The 26673-nt window shown below is 65.5% G+C and overlaps 10 protein-coding genes across 10 annotated transcripts; 3 read left to right on the forward strand and 7 right to left on the reverse strand.

The window, feature by feature from the left end:
* Positions 1 to 2387: 2387 nt before the first annotated feature.
* Positions 2388 to 3470, reverse strand: EMIHUDRAFT_439493 (hypothetical protein). Its single transcript, XM_005793236.1, has one exon. The coding sequence runs from the start codon at positions 3449 to 3451 to the stop codon at positions 2570 to 2572; it is 882 nt and encodes a 293-aa protein (XP_005793293.1). The 5' UTR covers positions 3452 to 3470; the 3' UTR covers positions 2388 to 2569.
* Positions 3471 to 3549: 79 nt separating this feature from the next.
* EMIHUDRAFT_222243 (hypothetical protein) lies at positions 3550 to 3978 on the reverse strand (the record flags this gene model as incomplete). The annotated part of the gene is made up of 1 exon (XM_005793237.1): positions 3550 to 3978. The coding sequence occupies one exon, from the start codon at positions 3976 to 3978 to the stop codon at positions 3550 to 3552; it is 429 nt and encodes a 142-aa protein (XP_005793294.1).
* Positions 3979 to 4811: 833 nt separating this feature from the next.
* On the forward strand, positions 4812 to 6132 carry EMIHUDRAFT_439494 (hypothetical protein). The gene has a single exon (XM_005793238.1). It carries the CDS (start codon positions 4842 to 4844, stop codon positions 5751 to 5753), a length of 912 nt encoding a protein of 303 aa, XP_005793295.1. The 5' UTR covers positions 4812 to 4841; the 3' UTR covers positions 5754 to 6132.
* A 5099-nt stretch (positions 6133 to 11231) lies between these two features.
* Positions 11232 to 12180, reverse strand: EMIHUDRAFT_222247 (hypothetical protein; the record flags this gene model as incomplete). The annotated part of the gene is made up of 2 exons (XM_005793239.1): positions 11232 to 11621; positions 12085 to 12180. 2 exons carry the CDS (start codon positions 12178 to 12180, stop codon positions 11232 to 11234), a joined length of 486 nt encoding a protein of 161 aa, XP_005793296.1.
* Positions 12181 to 12581: 401 nt separating this feature from the next.
* On the reverse strand, positions 12582 to 13555 carry EMIHUDRAFT_222248 (hypothetical protein; the record flags this gene model as incomplete). The annotated part of the gene is made up of 2 exons (XM_005793240.1): positions 12582 to 12723; positions 12945 to 13555. 2 exons carry the CDS (start codon positions 13553 to 13555, stop codon positions 12582 to 12584), a joined length of 753 nt encoding a protein of 250 aa, XP_005793297.1.
* A 597-nt stretch (positions 13556 to 14152) lies between these two features.
* Positions 14153 to 14470, forward strand: EMIHUDRAFT_222249 (hypothetical protein; the record flags this gene model as incomplete). Its single annotated transcript, XM_005793241.1, has 1 exon — positions 14153 to 14470. One exon carries the CDS (start codon positions 14153 to 14155, stop codon positions 14468 to 14470), a length of 318 nt encoding a protein of 105 aa, XP_005793298.1.
* A 2027-nt stretch (positions 14471 to 16497) lies between these two features.
* EMIHUDRAFT_360776 (hypothetical protein) lies at positions 16498 to 17554 on the forward strand. The gene is made up of 2 exons (XM_005793242.1): positions 16498 to 16765; positions 16832 to 17554. The coding sequence occupies exons 1-2, from the start codon at positions 16502 to 16504 to the stop codon at positions 17444 to 17446; spliced, it is 879 nt and encodes a 292-aa protein (XP_005793299.1). The 5' UTR covers positions 16498 to 16501; the 3' UTR covers positions 17447 to 17554.
* A 120-nt stretch (positions 17555 to 17674) lies between these two features.
* EMIHUDRAFT_454112 (hypothetical protein) lies at positions 17675 to 20144 on the reverse strand. The gene is made up of 7 exons (XM_005793243.1): positions 19951 to 20144; positions 19265 to 19786; positions 19095 to 19187; positions 18550 to 19000; positions 18407 to 18484; positions 18134 to 18338; positions 17675 to 18063 (listed from the first exon to the last, which is right to left on the reverse strand). The coding sequence occupies exons 1-4, from the start codon at positions 20131 to 20133 to the stop codon at positions 18629 to 18631; spliced, it is 1170 nt and encodes a 389-aa protein (XP_005793300.1). The 5' UTR covers positions 20134 to 20144; the 3' UTR covers positions 17675 to 18063; positions 18134 to 18338; positions 18407 to 18484; positions 18550 to 18628.
* Positions 20145 to 20323: 179 nt separating this feature from the next.
* On the reverse strand, positions 20324 to 21877 carry EMIHUDRAFT_222253 (hypothetical protein; the record flags this gene model as incomplete). Its single annotated transcript, XM_005793244.1, has 4 exons — positions 20324 to 20596; positions 20643 to 20717; positions 20807 to 20884; positions 21422 to 21877. 4 exons carry the CDS (start codon positions 21875 to 21877, stop codon positions 20324 to 20326), a joined length of 882 nt encoding a protein of 293 aa, XP_005793301.1.
* A 3236-nt stretch (positions 21878 to 25113) lies between these two features.
* EMIHUDRAFT_428706 (hypothetical protein) lies at positions 25114 to 26579 on the reverse strand (the record flags this gene model as incomplete). Its single annotated transcript, XM_005793245.1, has 2 exons — positions 25114 to 26067; positions 26157 to 26579. The coding sequence occupies 2 exons, from the start codon at positions 26577 to 26579 to the stop codon at positions 25294 to 25296; spliced, it is 1197 nt and encodes a 398-aa protein (XP_005793302.1). The 3' UTR covers positions 25114 to 25293.
* Positions 26580 to 26673: the final 94 nt, after the last annotated feature.

A 26673-nucleotide genomic window follows, 5' to 3' on the forward strand; every position in this document is an offset into this window, starting at 1 on the left:
GAGTCGTCTCTCTTGAGCGGGCAGCAGCCGGCCGAGTCGGAGTCGGTGTGGCTGCTGCAAGCGGCTCTCTGCCACTGGCTCTACTCGCGGGACGGATGGCGCGGCGCTTCGCAGCCGCCTCCGTCGCTACTCCGCACCTCGCTGCGGCTGATGCACTTCCTCGGCCCTCTCCTCGCCGCCGCGCCGGCGGCGGCGGCGCTGCGGCGGACCTTTCAGCGCGCTGTCGAGTGCGGCTGGCGGCAGGTTAATCAACGAATTAATTAATCAACATGTTTAATTGCTTAATTAGAGTGCGGCTGGCGGTAGGCGCTGCTCGAGCCTCTCCGCAAGCAGCCGCCCGATTGGACGCAGCTCCGCGCCGTGCTGGGCGGGCTACCGCCAGAGGCGGCGGCGCTGCGCGACGAAGTCAGCCACCTCCTCCCTCGCCGCGGCGCTGCGGGCGGCGGCCGCATCGCAACCCGCACCGCCGCGCCGGTTGCCGCTCGATCGCGCGCCCTTGTCACCGCGCGCGCCCGCGCCACGTAGGCCATCTCGACCTACTCGGCCTCACACCCCCTGCAAGACTTGCTGCGAGCGCTCGGCGAGCTGCTGCCGCAGGTGCAGCCGCTCCTGCCGACGCCGCGCTTGGTGGCGCGCGAGGCCCGCCGCGAGCCAACGAGGGGCGGGTTCGTCGACGCCGGCAGTTGCAGCGTCGAGGTTGAGCCCGGCGCAGTCGTGCCGCGCGGCGAATAACGTTCGGTCTCAGGTAGTCTGCGTCGTGAATGTGTGTGGGTAAGTAATCTGGGACGTGAAGGTTGCTCGTTGACGTTGTTGGGATTCGGGCTAGCAATCAAGGGAGTGGGTTTTTTGTGAGATGTGGGACACACGTGGCAAAACTCGTCTGGGTCGTCAAAACACTGCGCCCGCCGGCGTGGCCGCGTGCGTGCCAGCCGCAGCCCTGCCCAGCTCCGTGGCCGGACCACAGTGGCACTGGCTGCAGTGTTCTTGAGTGCGACTCCCTCCTCCCCGCCTCTCTCATCTATTTCTCAACTCTATCTCTCACGGCACCCGAAAGGTGCCTTGCCAAATCCCAAACTTGTCGTCCTTCGAGGCCGCCGTCAACCTCTGCCCGCTGCTGCCAAAAGCAGTGATGACAAGGTCGGGGTCCGAGGGCCTAAACTTCCTCGCCGTGAGGATGGCACCGGACTCCTCGTCCTTTATCCACATGTACTCGATGTACGAGAAGGACGGCGGCGACAGGTTTTGGTGCGGGACGGTGAAGACCACCTTCTTGCCCTGCCCCTGGCCGCCCTCGAACGCGATCTGAGGAAAGTGATCGGCCTTCTCTCCATGCGCGTTGCGCTCCTCCTTTGGCGTGCCTGCGTCCAGCTGCGCAACCACCTCCTTCAGGCTCGGCTTCTTCTCCGCTGCGGCGGCCGCCGCGCCCGGCGCGAGCACGCCGAGCGCCAATGCGTGCTGCAGCAGAGGCCTGCGAGACACGCCTGGCCTCGATGGCTGCAGCGCCGACGTGCCACGGAAGGAGCACAGCAGGAGCCAGCTCAAAGCACGCATGCTGGCGGAGCGGAGAGAAGAAAAACCGGGCGACCTTGTGCTTCAGCTCCGTCTTGCTTGCCGGATAAGCTCACATCAGCGCCACTCGTCCTAGGGCTAACATGTGGCGACGGCTAGCACCACACTCAAAACAAACAAATTTCCTTAAAATCCCTGTGTGAGCATCTCGCAACAGCATTGGGTGAATCAGCATGGCAAAACCACAAAAACCACAACAAAGCAATGCCAATGGCACACACAAGATGTCTAAAACTCCTCGGAGTCGCTGCCTGGCTCGCTCCCGGCCGCTGGATCGGCGGCGGGCGGCGAGCTCGCCCACACCTCGACTTCTTGGGCAGCAGCTGGTTCGACCCACTCCCTTTGCTGCCACTCATATCGTTGGGTCGCTTCAGTTCCCCCCGTGGGCCGACCCTCCGATTTTATGAGAAGAGAACAAAGGGAGTGGGTTCGACCTAGGGTTCGACAGCAGCTCCTCTGACTCCGTGGCCTAGGCAGCCGCCCTTGCCCCAGGCAAAGACACGGCGTCGGTGGTGATGGCGATGCCGTGGTCGCGCCCCCCCGACACAGCGACGACGCGCCGCCCAGCCAACGCCTCGAGCTTCTTCAGCAGCTGCAGCTGTTGGTCGCGGCCTTGTCGGCAGTATCTCGTCTCCCCCGTAGCCACTCGCACCAGCTTCTAGCTGAAAGAAACAAATCGAGCACGGGCGCACACACTGGCACGCGGACACAGGTACACCACGGCAGCCGCCTTTAGTAAGCGACTCCTGCGAGGGCGGCGAGGCACTTTATAGCACTCGACCACCCTCGACGCAGGCAAGCTCATCTGCTTTTCTCCCTGCCGCAACAAAAGAATCACAAAAACCCTTCACACACGGACACTGCTCACCTCGCGTATTTGTTTCCTTTCTTTACGCTGGGCACGGGGCCGCTTGGGCCTTGGCAGGCAATGACGTATGACGACGAAGCAGGAGCGGTAAAACACGCACCTTATTCGACTACATGCTCAGACCCAGATCGGCTACATGCTCCCTGCGCCCAGCCGGAAGCCCGCCTCGAAGAGGCGCCTGATCACGTCCGCGCCGAGCAGCAGATCGTGGCCGGTGCACGGGCTCACCGCCGCCTGCACCAGCATCTCCTGGTCGCGGAGCTTGAGGAGCACGGTCACCACGGGCGCGCGCGTCTCGGCGCCGGGCACAACTCCGCGGATCGTTGTCCAGCGCTCGGCCTGGCCAAAGGCCGAGGTGCCGAGACCCGAGCCGCGGCGGTAAACGCCATGCCGCTCAGCAAAGCGCGGGTCGATGAGGGTCAGTGCCTGATTGCCTGTGTCCAGGAAGGCTGTTCCGCCCTGCCAGGCGTAGCCACCGTCTCTGACCTGAATGTGCTCCAGCAGGCCCAGCGTCCTTGGCCCCGCCTCGATGGAGCCTGCCGGAAGGTACCTCGGCGGTTCCCAAAGCGGATTGGAAGAGCTTCCGGCCGAGCGGAACGAGGAGGACGTAGAGGCGCCAGCGGTGTCTGGCTGGAGGGACATGTGAAGGGCCAGCTGCAGCTCCCTCGCCTCGTCTTGCTCGGCATGCTCGGCGCAAGGAGTGGCATGGGCATCAGCCTTAGCTTCAGTCGGAGGCTCTGAATCGACCTGAGTTGGAGCTTTTGCCTGCCTCTTCTCCTTCTCCAGTAGCTTCAGCGCTGAGCCGGCGTCGCCGCGAGTGCTGACCAGCGCCTGCCCCACGGCGTCCGGAGCAAAGCCCATCTTGAAGAGTGCGATTGAGTCCACCTGGGCCGGTGGTTGCGGCGGAGCAGCGTTGGCCAAGGGCTCCGCGGACGCCGGCCGACGATCAAAGCGCTTCATTCGTGCGTCTCGAACGAGCGCATTGTTGGGCGTGAGAACGCTGCCAAGAGACATCGCGGCCCAGACGACTCTCCAGACGACTCTCGCCACACGCCTGGATGGCTCGACGGGCACGACACGCGACGAGTTCTTTTTTCATTGTGTATGGGGCTCTAACGTACATTCCCGTAGGAGGACTCTGCTGACAGGGTTTGCGATGAGAAGCGACCCTTTTTATCCTCGATGGTTTCTGTGTTGGACTTTTTTTCATCTTTGCCCCTCTCGGCTGCGAGGCGAGGACGGTCGCATTTGCGCGAGGCGAGGCGAGCATTGCTACGCGTTGCATGCGCCATGACTCGCGCCAGCGCGTGCGGAAGCTCCTGGCTGAGCGTTGAGTCCAGGCGAGTTGCGCTGGCCACGATCGCTACCACGCCGAGCGGAGCTGACGCGCCGAGGCGCCGGCCAGTCGCAGCCGTGAGGCATGCCACAGCAGCAGAGGCACCTGCCACCCATTTGGCGGGCAGACAGAAGGCCAGGGCAGCACTGGCAAGTGCAACGCGCCTCATGTCGGAGAGCGACCGTGCCTCGTTCGCGCTTATCATGTAGAGTTTGTTGTAGAGATTTCACGTTGTAGAGCGCCTCTACATCGCTCTTCAACGCAGGCGCTTCGTTACGCGGCGAATGTAGAGCTCTACAGCTCTACAGCGCTCCAGAGCGCTCTACAGCTCTACAGATCTACAGCGCTCTCACACTCTACAGCTGCCAACGACTCTCTCTCTCTCTCTCTCTCTCTCTCTCTCTCTCTTGAGTCTTGTCGGTTGGACTTGGAGCACTTGGAGTTGGCCTATGTGTTTGTTGATGTTGATTGTTGTCGCTCAGTTGTCGCTTGTCGGGCGGGGCCTTGATGCTTGAATGAACGCCAACAAAAAAGAGCTACATACACTGAAAAAGACAGCCGACGGAGCTGCATTTCAGATTTTTAGCAAATGCCCGTGTTGACCTGTATGAGAGAGAGAGAGAGCCTGGAGAGAGCTTTTCAGAGAGATTTTCAGTGTATGTAGCTCTTACGAACAAGAAAACCAACAAGAAATCACGACTCTCACAGTGATTTGGGCTCGGCAGCTTGTCAGCCCTCAGCCGAAGCTGGGGCCGGTCCCGTAGCCGAGAGAGCCCGCGCCGTGAGTTCGACGCGGTCGGGAGGCCTTGCGGAGAGGCCAGCGAGGTGGCGATCGCTGTACTTCATGGTCGTCCTCTTCTTTTCAGAAGAAGCCAACAAAAAAATTGGTGGGCCGGCGCGGCGCGGCCTCGGCGCTTTCGCAGACCGCCCGCCGAGGCGGTTCATAACTCTGCTCGCAAAAAGAACTAAAGCAGGCATACGCGGGATAATCCCGGACAAGGCCCTTCGGCCGTCAAGTGCTCACAATTGCCTCGCCCGCGTCTATCGCCCTTGTCCCCCAGCGACGCCATGAGGCACGATCACATGCAGGCCTGGTCGCCGCAGGAGGATCGCGTCATCCTCCAGATGTATCAGACCGAGGGCCGCAAATGGGGTCGGATCGCGTCCGCGCTCCCAGGCCGCAGCTCGGCCTCTGTGCGCAACCGCTTCCTCCGGATTGAAAAGGGGCAGACTCTGCGCGAGCTAGGGCTCTCCAAGAATCGCTGCGCCGCGTGCGGGCAGCAAAAGCTAGGCCACGTATGCCAAGTCAAGCTCTCACCGCTGCCCGTACGACCGAACCTCGTGGCCAACCCTTCGCTTCTGAAGCTTCCGCAAGCGTTCGCCACGCCGATCCCTCCGTCAGAGGCGCCGTTCCTCGACCCGCGCCTGCCAGCGGTGTACGTCTCGCCGCTGCAGCACCCAAACTCGCCGCCCTCGTACGCTACGCACACCTCGTTTCGGTTTCCCGCCGACTCCTCGCAGCAGCTGTGGATCGCGCCCGCAGCAGCGCCGTCGCCGCTTCTCCCCTCGATGGTCCCGAGGGGCATGTCGCCGCCGCTGTCGGCCACGGCCACCGTGACCACCGGACCGACCGTCGGCTTTGGGCACGCGCGGCCCGACCGGGCGGAGCCAGCCACCAAGCGCAAGCGCGAGGGTGAGGCCGACCGGGTGGCGGGCAGCGCGCCGGCGACGGCTCCTGCGGTGGTTGCGGCCGAGGCGGCAGAGGGGCTGGCGGCGCTTTTCGCCGAGAACCTGCCGCCGCCGCGAGGGGAAAGCGGCCGCGCCAGAACGGCGTGGCAGGTGTCAGCTGGCGACGGGCCGCCGCCGATTATGCGGCGCAACAGCTCAAAGAGCTTTGACGGGTTGCGCCGCCCCCTCGAGCCGGCGGACAATATGCTCGAGGACATGATGGTGGCGGAGCTGGCCGCGCAGACGGCGTAGGCGGCCGAGGCGCACATTCCTACTACCGCCGCCGCCGTCGACGTGTTCACTTCCTCAGAGGAGCTGGGGTGGCTGCACCGCCTCCGTATTGCTCCGGCCTTGGAGAGAGGGTTTCGGCGAACCAAGGTGGCCTCTGGAGAAGAGCTGCCTATTGTCCACTCGACACGATTTACCACGCCGTCGTGATCGGCCGTGTCGGAAGTGTGCGCCAGTGCATCGATCGGCCGTGTCGGAAATGTGCATTTGCGTGCATGCCCCATCAGTGCCCCATATCCCGCACACTCAAACACTTCTCAGATCGTCAGTCTCAACGTCAGGCCGCTTCCAGTACTGTGTATACGAAAGAGCAGGTGGCAAAAGAACGAAGAGTTCTCCGCTGAATTCTAACGTCATACTGGGTCGTGCGTGCTCCCTGTGTTGACCTGTGGACGCGCGCACCGCGCACTACCCGACACACACCCTGCACAGGGTTGACGCATGACGGACGATGACGCTCTTAATTTTTTGACGCCATGACCCATGAGGTGCTCACACTCCATCCAACAACAGGTGGCAAAAAGTGTGTGAGCGTACGCGGGTACACTCGCTTGCATCTCTCTCCTCTATGACTCTAGAGCAACAGCAAGCAATCGTTTCTACTCTGCGGTACAAAAGAGATACTCACAAGCGCCGCTCACAGGCCAACCGAAGGCCAACGGAGAGAGCGCGCGGAGCCTCCCGCCTCAGTCGGCTATCTTGGGAGACGGCGTCGGCCGTTGTGGAGACGCAGCCCGGCGTGCAAAAGTACTAGTCAGTGATATTTCGCGGGCGCTGCGAGAGTATGCCGGCGCTGCGGATCAAAGCCCGTGGATTTGCTGGAATGCCTTGGAGGTTTTGAGCACCTAAGGAAGAGGTATGGTCACCGTCTCCGCACGTCTCCACACACACAAAGTGGTGGGCAAGGTGGTGGTGGTGGTGGTGGGGGGGGGGGGAGCACCTCCTCGAGTGCGGGCGGGTAGCCCGGCCCATGCTGCTGCCGCCACGCCTTTAGTAATGAATCATTCGTGGGTAGTAGTGAATCATTAATGATGACTTGTCGTGCTGCTGCCGCCACGCCTTCGACTCGGCGGAGACGTCGCGCACCTGGTAAGTCACCCGAGAGGTTAGCCGAGATTAGCCCAGATTACCACCCGGCGGAGTGGCTGCGCGCCTTGTAGATGCGCACCATCTTGTGGCTCGTCGTGTACACCTCCTCGAAGTGCTGCAGCGGCGCGATCTTCTCGTCGAGCCCCCAGCCGTGAAGCCGGTAGAGCAGCGACTCCTGCTGACAGCCTTCTCTCATTAGGCGGCAGGTTTCTTCTTTCTGGAGGCGTGCCACCGCCAGAGAGGCTCCTCCATCATTTTGGAGGGGGTCCCGTCCTTGCCCAAGTAGAAGGCCTGCGCGTTGATATCCGGGTAGACGGAGCCGGCGATCCGCGCCATATGCGGCGACTTTGCGAGGTCGTCCGCAGCCATGCCGTTGTGGCGCGTCGTCCAGAGCAGCACCTACGCGCCGGTTCTGAGAAGGCTCCGGGAAGGCTCCGACGCGTGGCGCGTCGTCCGGAGCAGCGCACGTAGTCAGCGAGGTGGCGCGTGATCGCGTGCGACGCCTCCTCGCTCGAGACGAGGCACTTGCCCAGCAAGGCGATGTGCTCGTGGTTCCAAGTGTTGCCGTCGGCGAGAGTCGTGCGGTTGGCGACGCCGCTGATCTGGTACCTGCGGACGCGTCGCGGCGTCTCGTGGGCGTGTGCGCAAGTGTGTCAGCAAAGGTGTGGATGTGCCAACGGGTGGGAGACAGTGGGGTGTCATGGTGTGGCGCAGGAAGTGTCTCAGAGGTGTCTCGGAAGTGTCTTGGCACCCGTAGTCCCACCACGCCATCACGCGAGAGTCACGCGGCGTCTCGTCGCGCAACCACCAATAGGCCTCGCGAAAGTCGTCGTACACGGAGTACGTCCCGTTGTGGTGCCGCGCCCGCACCATGATGTGCGGCTCCTAAAAGCAGACAGGTCCCGCTTCAGAGACAGGAATCGCGCAGCCCCTTGCGCCATGATGCACGGTTCCGAGATGCGCCGTGCGATGCTGAACGAATGAGGGACGAAACGAATCGCGCCAAACCCGACCACCGACAATAGCGCCATGCCCACCGAGCGGCGCAGCGACGCGCTCTCAGTGTACAGCCCCTCGACCTCATCCCACAAAGAAGGGCCGCCGCTCTCGCCATGCTCCCCGTCGCCGTCCGGGGAGCCGCCACGCCCCGCCGCCGCCGCCGGCGGCGGCGGCGGCGGCGCCTGCTTGCGGCGCCTGCCGCCCGCCTCGACCCTCGCCTGCGCATCTAGCCGCGCCTGCGCCTTCTTGCCTAGTGCGGCGCGGCCCTGCTCCTGCTGCGGCTGCGGCTGCGGCTGCTGCTGCGGCGGCTGCGGCGGCTGCTGCGGCGGCGGGCTGATGGCCCGCGGCTGCTCGGCCTCCTCCTCCTCCCCCTCCACGGGCGGCTGGTCGTCAGCGGTGAGCGCCTTGGGGGAGGGAGGAGCGGGGAGGGTGGGGCGAGGGCGGGAGGGAGGGAGGGCCGGAGGGAGGGAGGGTGTGGGCGGGCGAGAGGGGCGCCTCGATGTTGAAGGCGATGAGGGAGTCGAGGCAGGCGGCGGCGCAGACCGAAGTGGCCGGCGAGATGAGGAGGAGGAGGCGCACCTGACCTCAGGCGATCTCGGGTGATCTCGGGCCATCTCGGGCCATGTCGGGCCATCTCGCGCCATCTCGCGCCATCTCGGGCCATCTCGCGCCATCTTTGCGGAGAAGTAGAAGCCGACGATCGTGTAGACGATGAGGAAGAGCTTCGCGTCTGACTTGCCGAAGAAGGCTGTGCCGAGGCCGAGCGGCATCACAAAGAGGGTGAAGTGGAAGTAGTGCCAGTACAGCATGGGCGGCGTCGCCTAGCCGAGGTACAGCCGGGGTGCAGCCGAGACACAGCCGAGAGGGCGCCCGTGTGGGTCTGTGGTGGTGTCGCCTGGTGCTCCGCCACCGAGTCGACGAGCGGGTTGCCCGTCTTGGTGTGCTTGATGAACAGGCTCCGCACGCGCGCAGACATCGGGCCGATGAAGCCCTCCGGAAGGACGACGGCGACGGCGACGGCGGCGGCGGCGGCGGCATACCCGAACAGCCGCAGCCGCAGCTTGAGCGTCTCCGTCGAGTCTAGCCGCCGCCTGTCCGCCATCACCTCGGACAGCTGCCACAGCTGCAGCGCCGCGAACACCGCCGTCGGGCCGAGCTGCTCGAGCGACTGGAAAGGCTGCCACCCGACCAGGTAGCGGGCCGGCCCAAACACGGCGCCTGCAGGAAAGTTCCGAGACAGCTGCGAGACAGTCCGAGAAGGCTCGTGCCGGGGCGGGAGGAGACGGCGCCGGCTGTGCCGACCAGCCACCAGAGGGAGTAGGCGCGCCACAGCCGCGCGGAGTAGCGCCCGACCAGCACCAGAGCCGCCGCCTTCGGGTGAGGACTTCGAATGGCGGCGGGCAGAGAGGCGGTGGCGGTGGCGGTGGCGGTGGCGGTGGCGGTGGCGGTAGCGGCGGGTGTGTGGAGCTGTGAGGTGCGGTGTCATCGTCGGGAGCGACGGAAAGGAGGTGCCTCTGCGGTGTCTCGCTGCCGTTCGGAAGTGTCTCTTTTCCTCGGCAGTGTCCCCTCAATGCCTCAGCAATGTCTCGGAAGTGTCCCGGGAGTGTCCCGCACGTGGATGCCAATCATGTTGAGGACGAAGACGTAGCCGCCCCACGCGGCGACCATGTAGCTGTAGCTCACGCCGCAGAGCAGCGCCGCCGGCCACGAGGCGTCCGACCGCAGCGCGCGCACCCACAGGTAGAAGGTGCTGACCATCGCCGCGACCGCAATCGACTCGTTGTCGAAGCCTCCGGCGATGGAGCGCATGAGGTGGCCGGGGTGGATGGCCATGATGGCCGTGGCGAGCGCCGCCGCGTTCGGCTTCCGCGTCACCTCCCACGCCAGCAGCCCCGTGAAGCCCGCCGCGAGCGCGCCAAAGCCGGCGGGCAAAAAGACGCACACATCGTTGAGCGAGGCGGGCCGGCCAACCGCCGCGAGCGCGCTGTGGACGCCCCAGGCGGTGAGCTGCAGGCCGGGGTACGTCGTCGAGCCGACGTGCCGCCCGAGCGGGTACCACACCTCGTGGTCGTACCACGCCTGAAAGGCGCCCCAGCCGTGCGCGACCATGTACTCGGCGGCGCGGAAGTTGAACCACGGGTCAAATTCGTGGATGACGCGGCCGTAGGTGCGGACCGCGTACAGTCGGATGTTGACGGCCTCGAAGAGCGCGAACGCGATCAAGAGGGCGCGCAAGGTGGGGATCAGGAGGCGCTGGGCGGACATATTGGCCCTGTGGCCGGGTGTAGCGGTACGCGAAGCGAGCTGGCACTACCTCATGTATCGGAGTTATGGTCCTGATACGACCTGTGAACGTGAAGAGAGTGGTACCAGCACTGTCGATCGTTACGGCACGCAAGGGGGGCCTCGCGGACGTATGATCCTAGCCCAATAAGTTCCACGGAGCAGATTTGGATTTTTGACAGAATTAATGCACTGCCCCCGCACGATACTAACTATCGTAGTTTTGGTCCCGGTGCCCTTCACGGCACCACACCGCCGCTTGAAGGCCCGAGATTAGCCTAGCAGTGAGTGGGCATCGCCTGCCGGTCGGCTGGGCACGAGCCAAGCACTTGGGTGGCCGTCGACCGAGTCCGAGCGGCGCCTGAGGTGGGTGCCACGGCGTCTGCACGAAGGCGTGGCGGGGTGAGGAGCCAGGGGTGGTGAACACCTCCCCGTCGGGCGCGCGGCGCGCCGGATGGTCCGCCGAGGCCGCCGCCGCCCCGGCGGCGGCGATGGGGGCGGCGGGGCCGACCCGGCCGGCGTTTGTCGGCTCCACCTACAGAGAAGCAGCCTCTGTGGGTCGACGATACTAACTCGGTAGTAACGCGGAGCGGTGCTGTGCGGCGCCGAGTCGTGCGCGAGGCGACCTCCTGAGGCTACCTGAGCTGGCAATGGATGCCACCAGGACGCACGGCTAGCAGGAGCCAGTCAGGCATGCCCTGCTGTGGAGCAGAGCCAGCTGGCGCACCGGCGATACTAACTCAGCGCGCCGCGAGAGGCGAATCTGGGCGACTTTGGAGGCGCAGTTCTCGAGCTTGCCGTCGACGATTGATGTCGGGTAAATTGTCACTGCCGTCCGGGAAGGTCTTCTCTCAACAGGCCGAGCGCCGTGGCCTGGCTCGGCTCGCCGCGGGCGCCACGAATTTATCAGGACCAAAACTCACGACACCTCGATACTAACAAAAACTACGATACATGAGGTAACACAGCGAGAAAAAAGAATTGTGGCAGCTCTTTCTTTTCTGCAGGGGGAAGTTTTTTGAATTCCAACAAGAAATATGATCGTGAAGACTCCCAGTGCTGACATATGCGTTATAAACGGTCTGCCTTGCACGCGTGCAGCCAGTCGACACAGCAGTCCTTGAGGTAGCGGCGCTGAGTGCAGTCGGCGGCGCAGGAGCAGCTGGACCCGTCTGTAAACTCGATCCGAGCCACTCGCCTGGCTGCGGAGGCGCCGCCGGCGGCGGTAGCCTGCCGCTGGCTGTCTGACCTCGCCGCCTGCCCCTGCTGTGTCGGCGGCGCGGCTGCGCCTCCCTCGAACTGCAGCGCCATGATGTCCTCGTGGCCGTAGTGCGTCGCGTGCGGCGGCCAGGCGGCCCGCTGCGCCTCGTCGCTCATCCCGTCGCGCTGCCGGTCGGTCGGCGGTAGCGCGAGGCGGCGGAGCGTCCCGTTGGCGTGCAGCAGGTCCGCACCGAGGGGCTGCTGGCCGGGCGCGAGAGGCGGGTCGGCGGCCGCGGCGGCGGCGGTGTCGGCAGCGGCGGTGTCGGCAGCGGCAGCGGCGGTGTCGGCAGCGGCGGCCTCCTCGCCTCCCCGCTCGAGGGCGAGCTTGTACGACATCCACCGGTCCCACTGCTCGAGGAAGGCGACTCCCTCGGGCCGGTCGAGGTCGACCTGCAAAGGGGCGAGAGCCGCGGTGTGTGACGGCGGGGGAGGCGGGGGAGGCGGGGGAGGCGGGCGGTGGTCTGGCGACAGGTCGCGGTGAGTGACCGGAGCGGTGGTGACCACCCCGGCCTGCCGGGGAACCGGCCTGCCCGGGGGATGAGGGTGGCTCGCACGTCGTTTGTGCGTGAGCGACCAACGGCAGCGAGCATGTGTGTGTGTGTGTGTGTGTGTGTGTGTGTGTGTGTGTGTGTGTGTGTGTGTGTGTGTGTGTGTGTGTGTGGACCGGGAGGGGGTCTGAGCAGCTGAATGGCGCTGCCTTTCGCGCAAAGGCGGCGGGCGACGAGAAGACGGCGGGCAGCAGCTGCGGAGAGAGCACCATCGGCCCGGACGCGTGCGCCTACTCTCGACTCAACCTCGACTCGAACCTCGCGATGTCTGAGGGGAGGTGGCAGCACTGGCAAGGGCGCGAGCGCCGGTCCGACAGAGTGCCAGTAGTGGGCCGGGTCGCCATACCTTCCGGGGAGGGTCGGGGAAGGGTGAGAGGAGAGGGCCTCTCGCCGCCAGCAGCGTGCCGCGGGGCGTCGGTGCGCGCCCGTGCGGCCAGTCGATGTACCTCAAGTTGTGGGCAAGGAGCGCCGGCCCGCCGCGCGGCGTCGAGGTGCGGGCGAAGGGCGAGCCGAGCAGCGCCGTCTGGAGGAAGGTCTCGTCTGCCATGTAGGTGCCCTCAAGGTGGAGGGCGAGGGCGCGCGGCCGAGCCGAGGAGAGCAGGTAGGAGGCCGCCTAATGCTCACTGAGCTGAGGCGTGCACCACACAGTGCCACGTGAGCAGGAGGACACAGTGTGCAGGCGGGAGGCCGCCTCCGCCGACAGCACCGCCCACTGCGACCCGTGGAAGAAGCTCGTCCCTTGGGGCGGCGGCGGCCTGCCGATCGGCAGCGGAGGCGCACGCGGGTCTGGGTAGAGGATCGGGCCCGACCGAGCGTAGCAGCAGCGCGAGCTGCCCTCGCCGAAGAGCGCCGCGGGCGTGCCTGGTGGGGGGAGTGGCAAAGAGTGATAGCAGCTGAGCGGTGGGTAGTGAGTAGCGGCTTAGCAATGGGCAGTGAGTGCGTGCCGTTGAGGATCAGGAAGCCCTCCCCGCGGCACTCGAGCCAGGCGGGCGTGCGCATCGTCGCGTGCGCGCCGTACCGCATCCCGTCCCTCGCGGGGAACTTCGCCGCCACGAAGGAGGTGCCGCGGTGCCGCGCGAGGAAGGAGGAGAGCTCTCGGCCGGTGCGGAGCGCCACGTCGGCGTCCGAGAGGTTGATGACGAAGTCGAGGGAGGGGGCGGCGGCGAGCGCGATGGCGACCGCCTCCAGCAGGACCTCCACCTGCGACGCCGCACCCCATCCGACCGGGCGCCGCTCGAGCAGGTGCACGCGCGGCTCCGAGGCGGCCCAACCGGCGACGGCACTGTGCGCGCGGGCGTCGATGTGGAGGAGGAAGAGGTGCGAAGGCGCGTCGAGCGCGCGCACGAGGCGGGCGACCGTCGCGTGCGCAAAGCGCCGGTGCGCCATGATAAGAAAGGCGAGCGACGCGCGTCCGGGCCCGGCAGGAGCCGGCGGCGGCAGCTGGACCGCCGTCCGCGCCCGGAGCGGCATCCCATCGCCCGCCGCGCGCCGCAGCCGCTCGTCGATGGCGGCGAGGCAGGCGGCGTGTGCGGCGGCAGACGAGGGCTGAGCCGCCGCGTTACGTCCCTCGTGGTCGAGCAGCTGCATGGCCGGCTGCCAGCGACCTCGTCCGTCAGGCAGCCGTCAGGTGTCGCCACTCCAACTCTTGCGCGGGGGCCCGCTCAGGTCGGCGCTGTGGAATAAGCGGGATGTGTAAACCCGGAGAGACGAGAAAAGAGATACAGGGGATGTGCGATATGCGCGCGCGTGTGACACTCCTTGAGCGGCTCGATGTGTCCCCCGGCCGAGGGAAGTGAGCAAGTGACGAGCGGAGGCGAGCTGCTGCGGCCTCGTGAATGATGAATAATTAATGAAATGAATGCGGCCTCGTGGGCTGGCACGGCCGGTTTAGCCGCGCTTCTCCCGCCCGCGCGCTACTCTAACGCTGAGCGCGCCGGCACCGGCGGCTCAGCGGCGGAGCGAGGCTGACCAGGCAGCCTCCCCCGCGTCTCCGTCGCCTACTCCGTCTGCGCCAGTGCCAGGTGCAAGCGGCAATGCGGCAACACGCTCTCATCCCACCTTCTTTTTCTTCACGTACGGATCATGTAGTCCCCAATCGCTGTCGTGGGATCGCTTGTCATTTGAGAGAGTGCGTTCCATGCGGTTTCTCTTTTTTAACAATTCTCTTTTCCTCTTGCAGAAGGCATGGCTGCTGCATCGGCGAGCGAGGCGTTCGACGCCATCGGGAAGGCGATGCAGGCCGACGCCACGCTCGCCTCAAAGGTCGGCGGAGTGCTCCAGTTCGAGCTCGGCTCTGTATCGTGGACGGTAAGCTGCACCGGCGAGGGCAGCGTCGCGGAGGGCAGGGCGTCTGCGCCGGACGCCACTATTACCATGAGCGAGCCGGACTTTCTCAAGCTCTACGCTGGCAAATTAACGGCACCACGGTGGTCGACAGCTGTTCTTCACAGCCTTGTTATTGAGAAGAAAATACGTCCCATGGCGCTGTGCGCTGGTCTGTGAGAGGTTGAGGTGCGAGCCCTGGAGGCCCTGGGAATGGGGGGAGACTACCCGCGGGCCTAGAAGGCCCGCGCGCAGGGGGGTGGGGCATTGAGACCGGTCATGAATGAGTGCGCGACACGCATGTTGCGAGCAGCGTTGTTGATGTTTTGCGCGTCGCCACAGACGGCGGCGCGCGAGAGCTGTTGCGAGTGGTGCTGGACAAAGCCCCGGGCGCTGCCGGAGGCTGTGCCGTAGTCGGTGCGGTCGACGGCGCTCGGGCTGCTGACCTCTTTGGCGAAGTTGTGGATGATTCTCTTGGTTGGCGGCGCGATGCCGCCCTGGCTTTCGACGAGACAAATTTTGACGATTCCGTTCTCTTGACATGGAGCGCGTCGTAGTACTGTCCCTTGTGCCCTTTGACCCAGCCTTTACCGGTCGCATGGACGAGCAGGCCCTGTGACTTGTGGCCGCGCTCTTTGCACCCATGAAGAACCTTGAGCAAGGTTTGGTCGAGGGTGTTGCCGAAACCAAACTTGTGGCCCAGTGACGCACAGCATCCGCCGTGTGCCGCCGAGCCCTGCCCAGCCTGCCTCGTTTTTGTGTGAGGGCGCTAGGCATAAACGCACAACCCCGGGCCCCGAAATAGCTCAGTGACAGTCAGACACGCAACACGGGGACCCAGGGAAGGCGAGCAAAAATCTTATCGCTCGCGCTCGCTAGACGCCGACTCGGAGGCCGCACCGGTCAGGCGCGCAGCCGGAGACAGAGGGAGGCGCTCAATCGCCGAACTCGGCGAGCGCCTCCAGCGTCTCCGCTTCGTACGCACCCTCCTCCCAGCTGTTCTTCACCTTTCTTGAGCACTTGAGCACTGGATAGGGTCGATTCCGCATGGTACGGGACCCCTCGATCGTCTCGCCCACCCTCACTGGTGTGTTCATTGGGGGAGGTCATAACAAACACGGTACGGGATCGAGGTGCACGCTGCAGAAGCAGTGTCGTCCCCCCTCTCCCCGACGGCGATGGCGGTGTGACCGATCGAGCTACAAGAGGAGCTTGTTCATCAGGATCAGAGGTGGGTCGAGCAGTTCTCACTGTTAGACCTAAAGGTCGGCGCCTTTAGGTCTAACACTCACTTCCACAATGGGTGAGCTTCAGACCTCGGGCCTGCCTCCCCCTTCACCCTTCGGCTCGTGTGGATTCGAACCACCGCCGGGATGGAAGCTTCGTGCTTCCATCTTGATCCTCCATCTGGTTAATTGTCAAAATTCCTGTTGTGCAAGAGGGGAGGGGGCTCTGACGGAGTGTGTGGCGGGAGAGGGCAGGGAATGGGCGCGGGGGAGGGGGGTGGGGGGGGGCTCAGCCGTGCAAAAAGCATCAATTAATAATTGTAATGAAGAAATATTGCCCGCCCGTCTCGATCTGGAGGAGGCGGGTCAACCCCGTGAGGACCAGATCAGGTTCACATTGTCGTAGCCGGAGGGGATGTTGACCTTTAGCTCTTGTGGCCACGCTTCTGCTTTGGTTTTTTCCCCACAGACCACTCGGACAACTTTTACCAAATGCCAAAGTTAGCACTTTACCATTCGGGCAAATTCGATTGCATTTTACCACTCGGGCAAACTCGATGAAACGGCGGACGGAAAACGCGTTTGCGGCCGCTCGCCGGAGAGCTATGCATGGAGCGGCCGGCGCGCCGCCGCAGCTCACCGATGGAGCTTGCGCCGCGGCTCAATCCACAGGCGCAGCAGCACTGCGACGCATTCTCCAAGCACGGCCTCTGGCGTTGCGAGTGCACAGAGAGCGAGCAAAAGTCGACAAAAGCACTGATCTGCGCGCTACTCGCTCGTGGCCGCGCCATGCCTCGCCCTCCCCAAGCTGCTGCTGCGAGCCCTGCCTGCCTGCCTCGCTGAGCGCGTCGGCACCAGCGGCTCAGCGGCGGAGCGAGGGTGACCAGGCAGCCTCTCCCGCGTCTCCGTCGCCTACTCCGTCTCCGCCAGTCATTTGAGAGAGTGAGTGTGCGCGGTGTTTATCTTTTTTCCTCTTTGCAGAGGCATGGCTGCATCGGCGAGCGAGGCGTTCGACGCCATCGGGAAGGCGATGCAGGCCGACGCCACGCTCGCCTCAAAGGTCGGCGGAGTGCTCCAGTTCGAGCTCGGCTCTGTATCGTGGACGGTAAGCTGCACCGGCGAGGGCAGCGTCGCGGAGGGCAGGGCGTCTGCGCCGGACGCCACTATTACCATGAGCGAGCCGGACTTTCTCAAGCTCTACGCTGGCACGCTCAACGGCACCACGGCGTACATGAGCGGCAAGATGAAGGCGGACGCGCCACGCGCCTCCCGCCGCCACGCCCTCCCATCTCACCGACGCGCCGCGCCGCCGCAGATCAAGGGCAACATCGGGCTGGCCCAGAAGCTAGCCGGGCTCACGGCAGCAGCCAGAAAGCGCGGCGCTGCCGCCGCCGCCACGCCGTCCGGCGGTGGCGCGCCTGCAGCCGCTGCCGCCGCCGCCACGCCGTCCGGCGGTGGCGCGCCTGCAGCCGCTGGCGCCGGCGCGGCGGCAGGCGCAGCGGGGCGCGCGGGCGACGCGATCGTGGGCACCCCGCCCGGCTTCGAGAGCGACGCAGTCTTCGCTCGCATGGCGGCCAACCTGCGGACGCAGCCCCGGCTGCCCGCCAAGGTGGAGGGGAGCTTCGGCTTCACGGTGACGGGCGGGCCCGGCGGCGCGGTCGCCGAGTGGTGGGTGGTGGCCAGGAGCGACGCCGCGCCGCGCGTTGCCGTCGGCAAGCCCGCGACCAAGCCGGATTGCCTCGTCACCATTTCGGACGCGCACCTCGTCGCGCTGGCGGCGGGGAAGCTGAATGGGAGCGCACTGCCAGAGCATGCCAAATCGCCGCCCCGAGCGCCGCCAGCCGCGACGCCCCGCCCCCCGGAGGCTACCAGCCGGACAGCATTGACGCTCGCGTGGCCAACGAACTCCGTCTCCTTTCTCGCAGGATGAGCGCCTACTTGAGCGGCAAGATGAAGCTGAAGGGCGACATGCGCCTCGCGCAGAAGCTCGCCGCGTTGATCGGGGCGGGTCCGAGATCGAAGCTGTGAGGTGTCATCTGCGACTGGTTGTTTTCGCCGCGCGTTTTAGCCGCTTTACGATTTTGCTTTTCCGCGCTTTATTGCGCCGTGAAAAAAACACGGCGCCTGGCTAGTAGTAGTTGTGTAGTTCCCGCGTTTTCAAAGTGCTTTGAGACGAAAAAACACCTTTCACCCCTCTACCTGTACTACCCCACTCGTGTGGAGTCCCAACGAGTATCTCTCCTCTCGCCCCGCGCGCCGCGTGCGGTCGCTCGCCCGTGTGTCACCCCTTCACCCGCGCCTTCTCGCCGGTTCCCGTCGCCCCCGCCTCCGGCTCAATCACGGCCGCCAAACTGCGGTCGATCTCCGCCGCACGCTCCGCGAGCGGGCGCGCGATCCCGGGCGCGTCCGGCGCGTCTGCGTCCGCCTCGAGGCGCGCCGCGACGCGGCGGAGCAGCAGCGCGCCAAAGCGGCGCGAGAGGGCTCCGATGGCGGGCAAACGGTGGCGCAGCTTCGAGTGCGGGTCAGAGAGCTCCTCGATGAGCGGGCCTACTCTCGCGGGTCATCTCGGGTCATCTCGGGGCGGAGGGCGGCTCGAACGGGGGGCGGCAAGGGGGACCCGCGCTGCTCTGCACACTGGCGAGCGATGGCGGCACCAGCCCCGCCGCATCGCCCTCCGCCGCCTGCTTCGTTTCGACTCCCTCGCCGCCCGCATCGGAGAGCTTGTCCCAGAGGCTGCCGAACGAGGCGAGCGTCTCGGCGTCGAGGTCGCTGCGCCGCGCAAGCGCCGGCAGCAGGCGCGTCACCTCGTCGAGGACGGTCGCCTAGTATGACTCACCACCTCATCAATGTTTGAAAGTTGGGTTATTGTCGCCTCGTCGAGGACAGTCGCCGGCAGCAGCGCCGCCTCGTACAGCGAGCGGAGGGGGCCGGGCAGGGGCAGCGAGCCGACCGTCGAGTCGGCGATCGCCTGCAGGAAGGTTCCGAGAAGGTTCTCAGAAGGGTCGCAGAGCCAGCCGCCGGGTGTGCGGTCGCCTTTGGCGCACGGAGGGCCTCCGCCACGCGCGACGCCACCGCCGAGCTGCCCGCCTGAGAGGAAGAGACCCGAATCGGCTCATGCAAGGCCCGCGGGCAGCGCCGCTGCCGCCGGCCCCGCCTGCGCGATCGTGTCGCGCACCGCGGCGTCGGCCAGCTTGGCCGCCTCCTCGAGCAGCAGCTCCTGCACGTAGCCGCCGTCCGCCGAGAGGAGCAGATCGACCAGCTCCTCCTGCGCCGCGTCCGCGCCGCCGCTGGCTGGCGGCGGCGCGGCGGCGGCACCGGGCGGCGGCGCGGCGGGGGCGGCGTCGGCGGGGGCGGGCGAGGCCGCCTTGCCGGCCGCGGGAGGCGCCGCAGCCTGCGGCACGGCGGCGGTGGCGGAGGAGTAGGAGGTGAATCCGTCGCCCATGGAGAGCACCTTGCTGAGGTTCGGCGTCGCGTTGGAGGCGTCCTGAGACCAGGTGAGGTGAGGTGAGGTCAAGCTCGCCACACACACAAGGGTGGTGGGGCGAGGGGCGAGGGGCGGGGGGGGGGGGGGGTGCGTCCTTGTCCTCGGCGCCGTAGACCATCGAGCGGAGTGCGGCCTTTGCGCGCGGCGAGTCGTCGGTGAGCAGGCGCTTGGAGAGGTACGGGAAGGCCTGAGGTGTCGAGAGGAGGTGTGACGAGCTCGTGTGAGGAGCAGGCGCTTGGAGAGGTGCGGGGAGGCCTCCGAGACGATGGAGTAGTCCTCGTTGGAGGAGAGGCCGATCCCCTCGAGGGTGGAGAAGGCGCGCGCGACGTAGAGGATGTACGGCGGCACCTGGAAGAGCTCGCGGTTGCGCTGCTGCATCTTCTCCATCACATTCTGCACGTCCATCACGCTCGCGCCCTCGACCCCGTCCGCCTCGAGCTGCGTGCGCGCCTGCGCGTAGAACCCCTCGCGCACCTTGGCGCGCAGCTCCTCCTTGCTGAGCAAGCCGCCGGGGTCGTACTGCTCGCGCCACTCGTCCCGCACGCGCGCCTGCAGCTTCTTGCCTCCCCCGCCTTGCGAGAGCTGCCGCAAGACGAAGGAAAGGCCCTCGGTCAGGTTGGAGGCTCGCACCCGCTCGAGTTGCTCCGGTGGCGTAAAGCCGAGCCGGACAAAGTCGTCCGGCATAGCGGCGTAGTCTTCGGCGTTGACGTGCGCGATGAACTCAATCAGAGAGTACTGCAAATCCTGCGGCACGCCCAGCGTCATGCCCCAGTCGAGGATGCAGAGCTTGCCGTCCGTCGTGCGCAGCAAGTTGCCCGGGTGCGGGTCGCAGTGCAGCACGCCTAGCGAGATCGCCCGAGATGGGTCCGAGATCACCCGTTGCGGCGCTCGCCCGTGCCGAGCAATCTCGGGCGATCTCGGGCGATCTCGGGCGATCTCGGGTGCGGCACGCCCGTGTCGAGGAGCATCGTCAGGTACGCGTTGATCGCCACCCCGCAGAGGCGCGGCACGTCGGGCGACGCGTCGAGGTCGAGTCGCGTGCCGTCGACCCACTCTGTGACGAGCACGCGCGAAGAGGAGAGCTCGCGCACCACGGCGGGCGACGTCACCGCGCCGAGGCCGCGCCGCGCCATCGCCTGCGCAATCAACCAACACAGGCTGAGGAGTGCATCGCGCCGCCGCGCCGAGGCCGCGCCCGTGCCTCGGCAAACGACTCGGTGTTGTCGGCCTCGTACAGGTAGTCCGTCTCCGCGACAAAGCCGCGGCCCCACTCGTCGACGAGGGCCTAAGGAGTCCGTTTGATCTGCTACTCCGCCAGAGCCATCATGTCGCGCCCCACTCGTCGGCGAGGGCCTGTGCGGACGCGATGTCCGCGTCGTAGGTCGGCAGCCTGTTGACGGCGTTGGAGATGCGCGTCTGCAGCGGGGTGAGCAGCCGGAGCAGGTAGAGGTCGAGGCCGATCTCGTCGAGGATGGCGGGCCGCTGGACCTTGACCGCCACGGTGCGGCCGTCGTGCAACGTGCCGCGGTAGACCTGGCCGATGGAGGCGGCGGCGAGCGGCTCCGTCGACAGGGAGCGGAAAGTGGAGGCGAGCGCCTATAGGAAGGTTCGGAGAAGCTTCAGCGAAGCTTCCTCCGTCGACAGGGAGCGGGAATGTCGAAGCGAGCGCCGCGGCGCCGCCGGGCAGGCCCAGCTCGCTCGCGAGGATCTCCTTGGCCTGCGTCGACGGGAAGGGCGGCACCGCGTCCTGCAGGAGAGTTCAGGGACGCTTAGGGCCCGCCGGTTGAGGGACGGTTGCAGCGCGACGGGAAGAGCGGCGTCCTGCAGCTGGCGCAGCTCGAGTGCGTACGCCTCTGGGATGAGGTCGGTGCGGATCGAGAGCGCCTGAGGGGGGTGAGCTGAGGATGGGGCCAAGCTAGGGCAGTCTAGGAGGGACGGTGCAGGAAGCGTCCAGGAGGAGTGTCTCGGAAGAGTCGGAGAGGCGCCTGCGCGAGCTTGATGAAGGTAAGTAATTAATCAAGGTAATTATTAATCAAGGAGAGGCGCCTGCGCGAGCTTGATGAAGGTAAATAATTAATCAAGGTAATTATTAATCAATTCAGAGGCGCCTGCGCGAGCTTGATGAAGGTAAATAATTAATGAAGGTAATTATTAATCAATTCAGAGGCGCCTGCGCGAGCTTGATGAAGGTAAATAATTAATGAAGGTAATTATTAATCAATTCAGAGGCGCCTGCGCGAGCTTGATGAAGGTAGGCCCGAGCTGGGTCGCCAGCGCGAGCGCCTCCCGCCCGCGGTCGGCCTCGTTCGGCCACGGCTCCCCCTCCGGCGAGCCCGCCCGCTTGTACGCCGCGAAGTCGAGCGCGAGCTTGGCGTTGAAGCCGAACGTCAGCCAGCCGAGCCGAAGGAGGCGCGCCGCAACCTTGGGCAGCCGGGCGCGGTAGAAGCGGTTCGCCGCGGCCGGGTCGTAGCCCTTCGCGTTCGCCGGGTACGGCGCGCCCAGCGGAGCCTCGAGGTAGTCGCGCACCGCGGTGGCCACGACGACGAGCCCGACGCCCGCCGCCGCGATCGCGGGATTGCTGAGCAGCGCCGGATTGCTGAGCAGGCCGCCGATGCCGCCCAGCGTCGCCGCGCCGCTCGCAGCGGAGGCCTCGGCGAGCGCAGGGTCCAGGCTGCCGCCCAGCGCGGCAGCACCGCTCACAGTGGATGCCTCTACGAGGGCGGGATCTAGCGCCGAGCGAGCGGGCGGGTGCCGCACGACGTGCGGGAGGCTGCCGACATGGCGAGTCGTCCCTAATTGTGCCTGCTGAGTTGACCGCGGCGCGGGAGCAAATGTCGACAGCAGAGGCGTCACTAGTGCCGCGAAGGCCGCCACCATTTTCTGATTCGCCGGCGTCGGTTCGCGGAAGCGAATAAAAAATCAATTCAAGGAGAACGCCGTAAATCCTGCATGCGCTCTCGGATATTTTTTGTAGGCACCGTACCAAAAAACTACTCTGTTTTCGTCTACGAGTGGAAGGGGCGCAGGCGCAAACGAAGCAGCGTCGACGCACCTGTGTGAGTGGGATGGGAGCGGGAGTCGCTTCTTTCTCGCTGGCCAGCAGGGGCGAGGGCGAGGGCGGAAAGCAGAGGTCGCCTTGATGGCAATAGCAAAGCTCGGCCCTACCAACTCAAGGCTGCTGTGCAACCGCCGACATTGCGGTGTCCCGCACCATGTGGGCACGTCCCCTTCGACACCCGCTCCACTAGTCCCGCTCCCAGTGGCGCGGCTGCAGCTGTCAGTAAACAGCGCTCAGTGTGGGGGACCGACCCTCGTGGCTCGTGCGTCGTGGGGACCTGGGGCGGTTTCAGTCGTGACAGAGAGTGTCCCAGTGCCTCCCGCACCCAAGTTCTGCACTGACCGGGCTCCTGCCCGTGTCCCGGGCGTGGAGATGCGAGGGTCGCCCCCCCTTGCCCCACCACTTTGTGTGATGACTGATGTGTGTGTGGTCTGTGCGACTGTGGAGACGTTTACCTTACCATACCTTACCTGCACCTCCGTCTCCACGACCTGCAGCTGCAGCTGCACCTGGTGCACGGACCACCTTGTACCTACCTGGTCGATGGTCGAAATCTGGCTTATAAAGCAGTGACAGAGCTCAGACACTCAGACACACTCTGTGTCCCAGTGGGGGTACGGGTAGCAGTCCGGGGAGCGCGAGAGCCGAGCGCGATGTAGGCATGTAGCGCGCTGTGTGTGCACAGACAGTCATGGCCCGAGGCGTCGCCCGCCACGCTCGTTGTGGCGCGCGGGTGCTTGCCACGCCGCCGGGCTGTCCGGGCAGCCTCTATCTGGCTGCCGACAGAGAGAGGCGGCGGCGGCTCCGAGTGCGCGTCATGCAGCGGGACCAACCCCCTTGCGACCCGCGACAGAGGGAGCGGGTCGTGGGCTGGCTGGTGGCCCGCGAGCTGAGCCGCATTCCTAGGGAATACCGAGGTACGGCCCGGAGGAGCCCCACCCTGACGGGTTCACCTTACTTACGGGGTAATCGTGGCATTTCGAATTCGAAATGTTGTTGGTGTCGACGGCGTACTTGTTCGAGTCGTTCCGGGGCTGGGTGCGGTCGATGGGTGGGCCGATCCAGTTGGGACCGTTGACGATGTCCTTTCCCTCGAGGCTGGATGGTTTTGTCCTCGTCACTGATTTTTTCTTCTCATTCTTGTACAGGGTCTTGTAGACCGCACCGCAGTATAGTAGGCCTGGGGGCCGAGTACGCCTTGTGCAGCACCTCCGAGTCGTCAACGGTCCCGTTTGGCGGACCCGGCCGGACAGTCCAGGTACAGGAAAAGCGGGGAGCGGGGCCCGATCCAAGGAGCACCCCGCCGGCCCGGGAGGGCTGTGTCCTGTGAATTTCGGCGCGGGCGGAAGGCCTGCAGACGCTCAACCCCAGCCTGAGCTGCCGAATCCTCCCGGCTAATCCCCTGACCTGCCACCTGAAACGGGACAACATTACACCACCTCACACACACTCCCCCCTCAGGGCTAAGCAGTGCGCGGGCCCACCCGACTCTAGGCGAGGCGTCGACCACTCCTTCGGAATAGCTCTGTCAGTGGCTGCACTAGACGCCCAGAGATGGCGCGCGGCGCGGGCGGATGACTGGAAGAGAAAATGCGGAGATGCTAGCTCGCAGGAAGATGTGCTCAGCCAAGGGTGTCGGGATGAGGGGAATGTGTGAGTGTGAGGGGTGCACCAACCGCTGAGTTTTTGTGCCTTAGTTTCAAAACTAACCGTTTTTTTTCGTGAGAGAGAGTGACTTGTAAAACTCTTTTCTCAACACGTTGGCCCGCCGGCGTCCGGGATCGCCCCGGCCCTCACCAGCACGAGCGCGAAGAGGCTTCCCAGCAGCGCCCCCACCTGGTTCGCAAGCCCGACGTAGCCCGTCCCTCCCGCGTTGGAGGCGGCAACAAAGGCGGACGTGACGACCAGGCCATGGAGGACCGAGGAGAGGCACACCAAGGGCAGCGAGACTGCGGTTGGTGGCGGAGCGGCGCGAGCGGCGGCGGCGACGGCACCAGCCAGGATGGCGGCCTGCGTGGCGTTTGCAACGACATAGCCCTGGAGCGGGTGGTAGGAGGCGGCGAGCCGGCCGAGGACAGAGCTCCCGTTCCACAGGGCTGTCAGCCAAAAGAGGGCGTCCGCATCGCACACGCTTGGGTTCAAATAGGGCAGCAGGCTCGGCATCGCAAAGTTGAGCACGCAAGTTACGGATACGCCAACCAGCGGATATTCGCCCGCCGATCTGAGGCCGCGGCCGTGTCGCGCCGCCCATCCGCGAAGGGTGCCCTTGTGCTCCTCTGTCTCGAGTCGGGGAGCCTCGGAGCACTTTGCCGTCGCCGCGTTGGCTCGCAGCCACGCCTGTCCGAGCAGGCCCGCCAACTGGACGACGCCCACACCAATAAAGTACTCGCGCGAGCCAAATCGCTCGCCGCCGTCCGCAGCATACGCGAGTATCTGCGCGGCGAGGCCGCAGGCGCCAACGCCAGCCGACAGGGCGGCGACGCTCACGCGGCCGCGAAAGGTGGCGGCATACGGAAAGAAACAGACCATCGCAGTCGTCCCGACGAGCCCAGCTGCCGCTGCCCCGATGAGCAGGCCGAGCGACGTCGAGGCGGTTTGAAGACGCGAGCCCACGAGGCAGAGCCAAGCGGCGGTAGCGAGACCGAGCCCGAGAAGCGAGCAGGTGAGATGCTCGCTATTCGCATCAACCCATCCTTCGGGGGCGAGGAGGACCAGCGCTGCTGGAGCGACGTTGCAGACCTGCACAGCGACATCGATCGATGAGAAGAGCGCATAGCCCTCGGGGGCGCTCCGAATCTCCCACACCGCAGACGCAAAGACACCACTCACAAGCGTCCATGAGGAGGCGCCGACAAGGAAGAGCGCGACACCATCTGGCCAGGCGCCGTGCTGTTGTGCCTCGTGGGAAGAGCGCATGCATGGAACGACAAGCGCACAAGGGACGAACGCAGCAGTGAGAATTTTACAATCTCAACACTGGCCACAGAAAATTTACGACGAAGCGCCTCGCACAAACTGGGCACGGGACTGCGCGCACTGGCACGTAAAAAACGCATGGGCTTTCAAGTACCAGGGGGTAAGGTACGGTACACTTCTCAACAGTGGTGGGCGCAAGGGTCCGACCAGCGACCACACACACTCACGACGGACACAACTCTCGCTGTCACAGACCCTTTGGGCAAAAGCTCTAGGGCAAAAGCCTCCCATACGCACGTCTCATCTCCGGGGGGCGCGCTCAGGTCGCGGTCGTCACGATCGAGCAGGGCGAGGTGGATCGAGCTGCAGCCTTCATGCCCAGCTTCTGCGACGCATCGAACGGCTTGGGCTTGCGCGCCGCGGCGCGGCGTAGCATCGTGTGGAAGAGCTGCGGGTGCTGCAGCTCGGGCCGGTCCGTCTTGGAGGCCATGCCAATCATCGCCGACTCGCGCGCGAAGGAGCAGACGGGCTGGCACTCGAGCATGTACACCTCGCCTTCGGGGTCAACCCGGAAGTCGAAGATGGAGAAGTCGCGGCAGCGGAGCGCCTTGTGGGCGCGCCGGGCCGCCTCGCCGAGCTTGGCGGTGAGCGCGTCGTCGAGCGGCGCGGGGCAGACGGAGCGGCGGAAGTCGGGCGCCTCCTCGCGGTTGGTGGCGAAGAACTTGTCGGCGTCGGGCAGCCCCTCCTCCGTCACAGAGATCTTGTCGGTGGACGTGCGCATCGGGTGCTCGGGCGTGAGCAGGTACTCGGTGGCGGGCAGCAGGATTGACGGCTCGCCCGCCTCGTCCTCGACCACCGCAACGCGGATCTCGCGGCCGAGCGGGATGAACTTCTCGCAGACCACCTTGCTGTCAAACTTGAACGCCTCCACGAGCGACGCGCGCAGCTCGCCCGCCTCCTCCACCTTGGAGATGCCCATCGAGTTATCCTCGCAGCACGGCTTGAGGACGAATGGGTACCCGACCGTCGGCGTCTGGACGCGGCGGGTAGGGCGCGGAAATGAGAGGCAGCAGCGGAGTGAGCGCGAGGGCAACTGGAATATGCGGGAGAGCAACAGCGGGAGGGCGGCAGCGGTGAGGTCAGCGCCTGGTCGGGCGAATGGAGGAGCTCGCCAGGCGGCACCGGTACGCCCGCGGCGGCGGCCACGGCCTTCGTCTGCTGCTTGTCGGTGATCAGGGCCATGCATTCGGCCGTGTTGCCAACCAGCGGCACGCCGATCAGATCAAAGATCGAGCGATACTGAGTGTATCCGGGCCAGCAGAACATATGCGGGACGCAGACGTCGAAGTCGGAGGCGGCGAGCGTGCTCAGCGCTGCTCCGTGCTCGAGCTTGGGCGCATCGTCGATTGTCCCCTGGTCGAGGTCGGGCACGATGCACCATGCGCCTCCGGGCAGGACGACGGCAAAGGTGAACTCGAACGAGGCCTTGGTCGCCTCGTCGGAGGAGCCAGCGAGCATTTGACGGGCGTAATGGACGGAGATCATGCTGTAGTACTGCGAGACGGGCGAGCCAGCAACGTGGAGCACGCGGAGGCTGGCTACCATGGCTCGGCAGTGTGGTTGGGCGAAGATGAGCTGCGAAGATGATGACACGTTCGCGTCGGGTTCTCGGCAATTCATTGAAGTTTCTAGACACAAT

The sequence above is a fragment of the Emiliania huxleyi genome, assembly GCF_000372725.1.
Source record: "Emiliania huxleyi CCMP1516 unplaced genomic scaffold EMIHUscaffold_102, whole genome shotgun sequence".
NCBI classification, from domain to species: domain Eukaryota; phylum Haptophyta; order Isochrysidales; family Noelaerhabdaceae; genus Emiliania; species Emiliania huxleyi.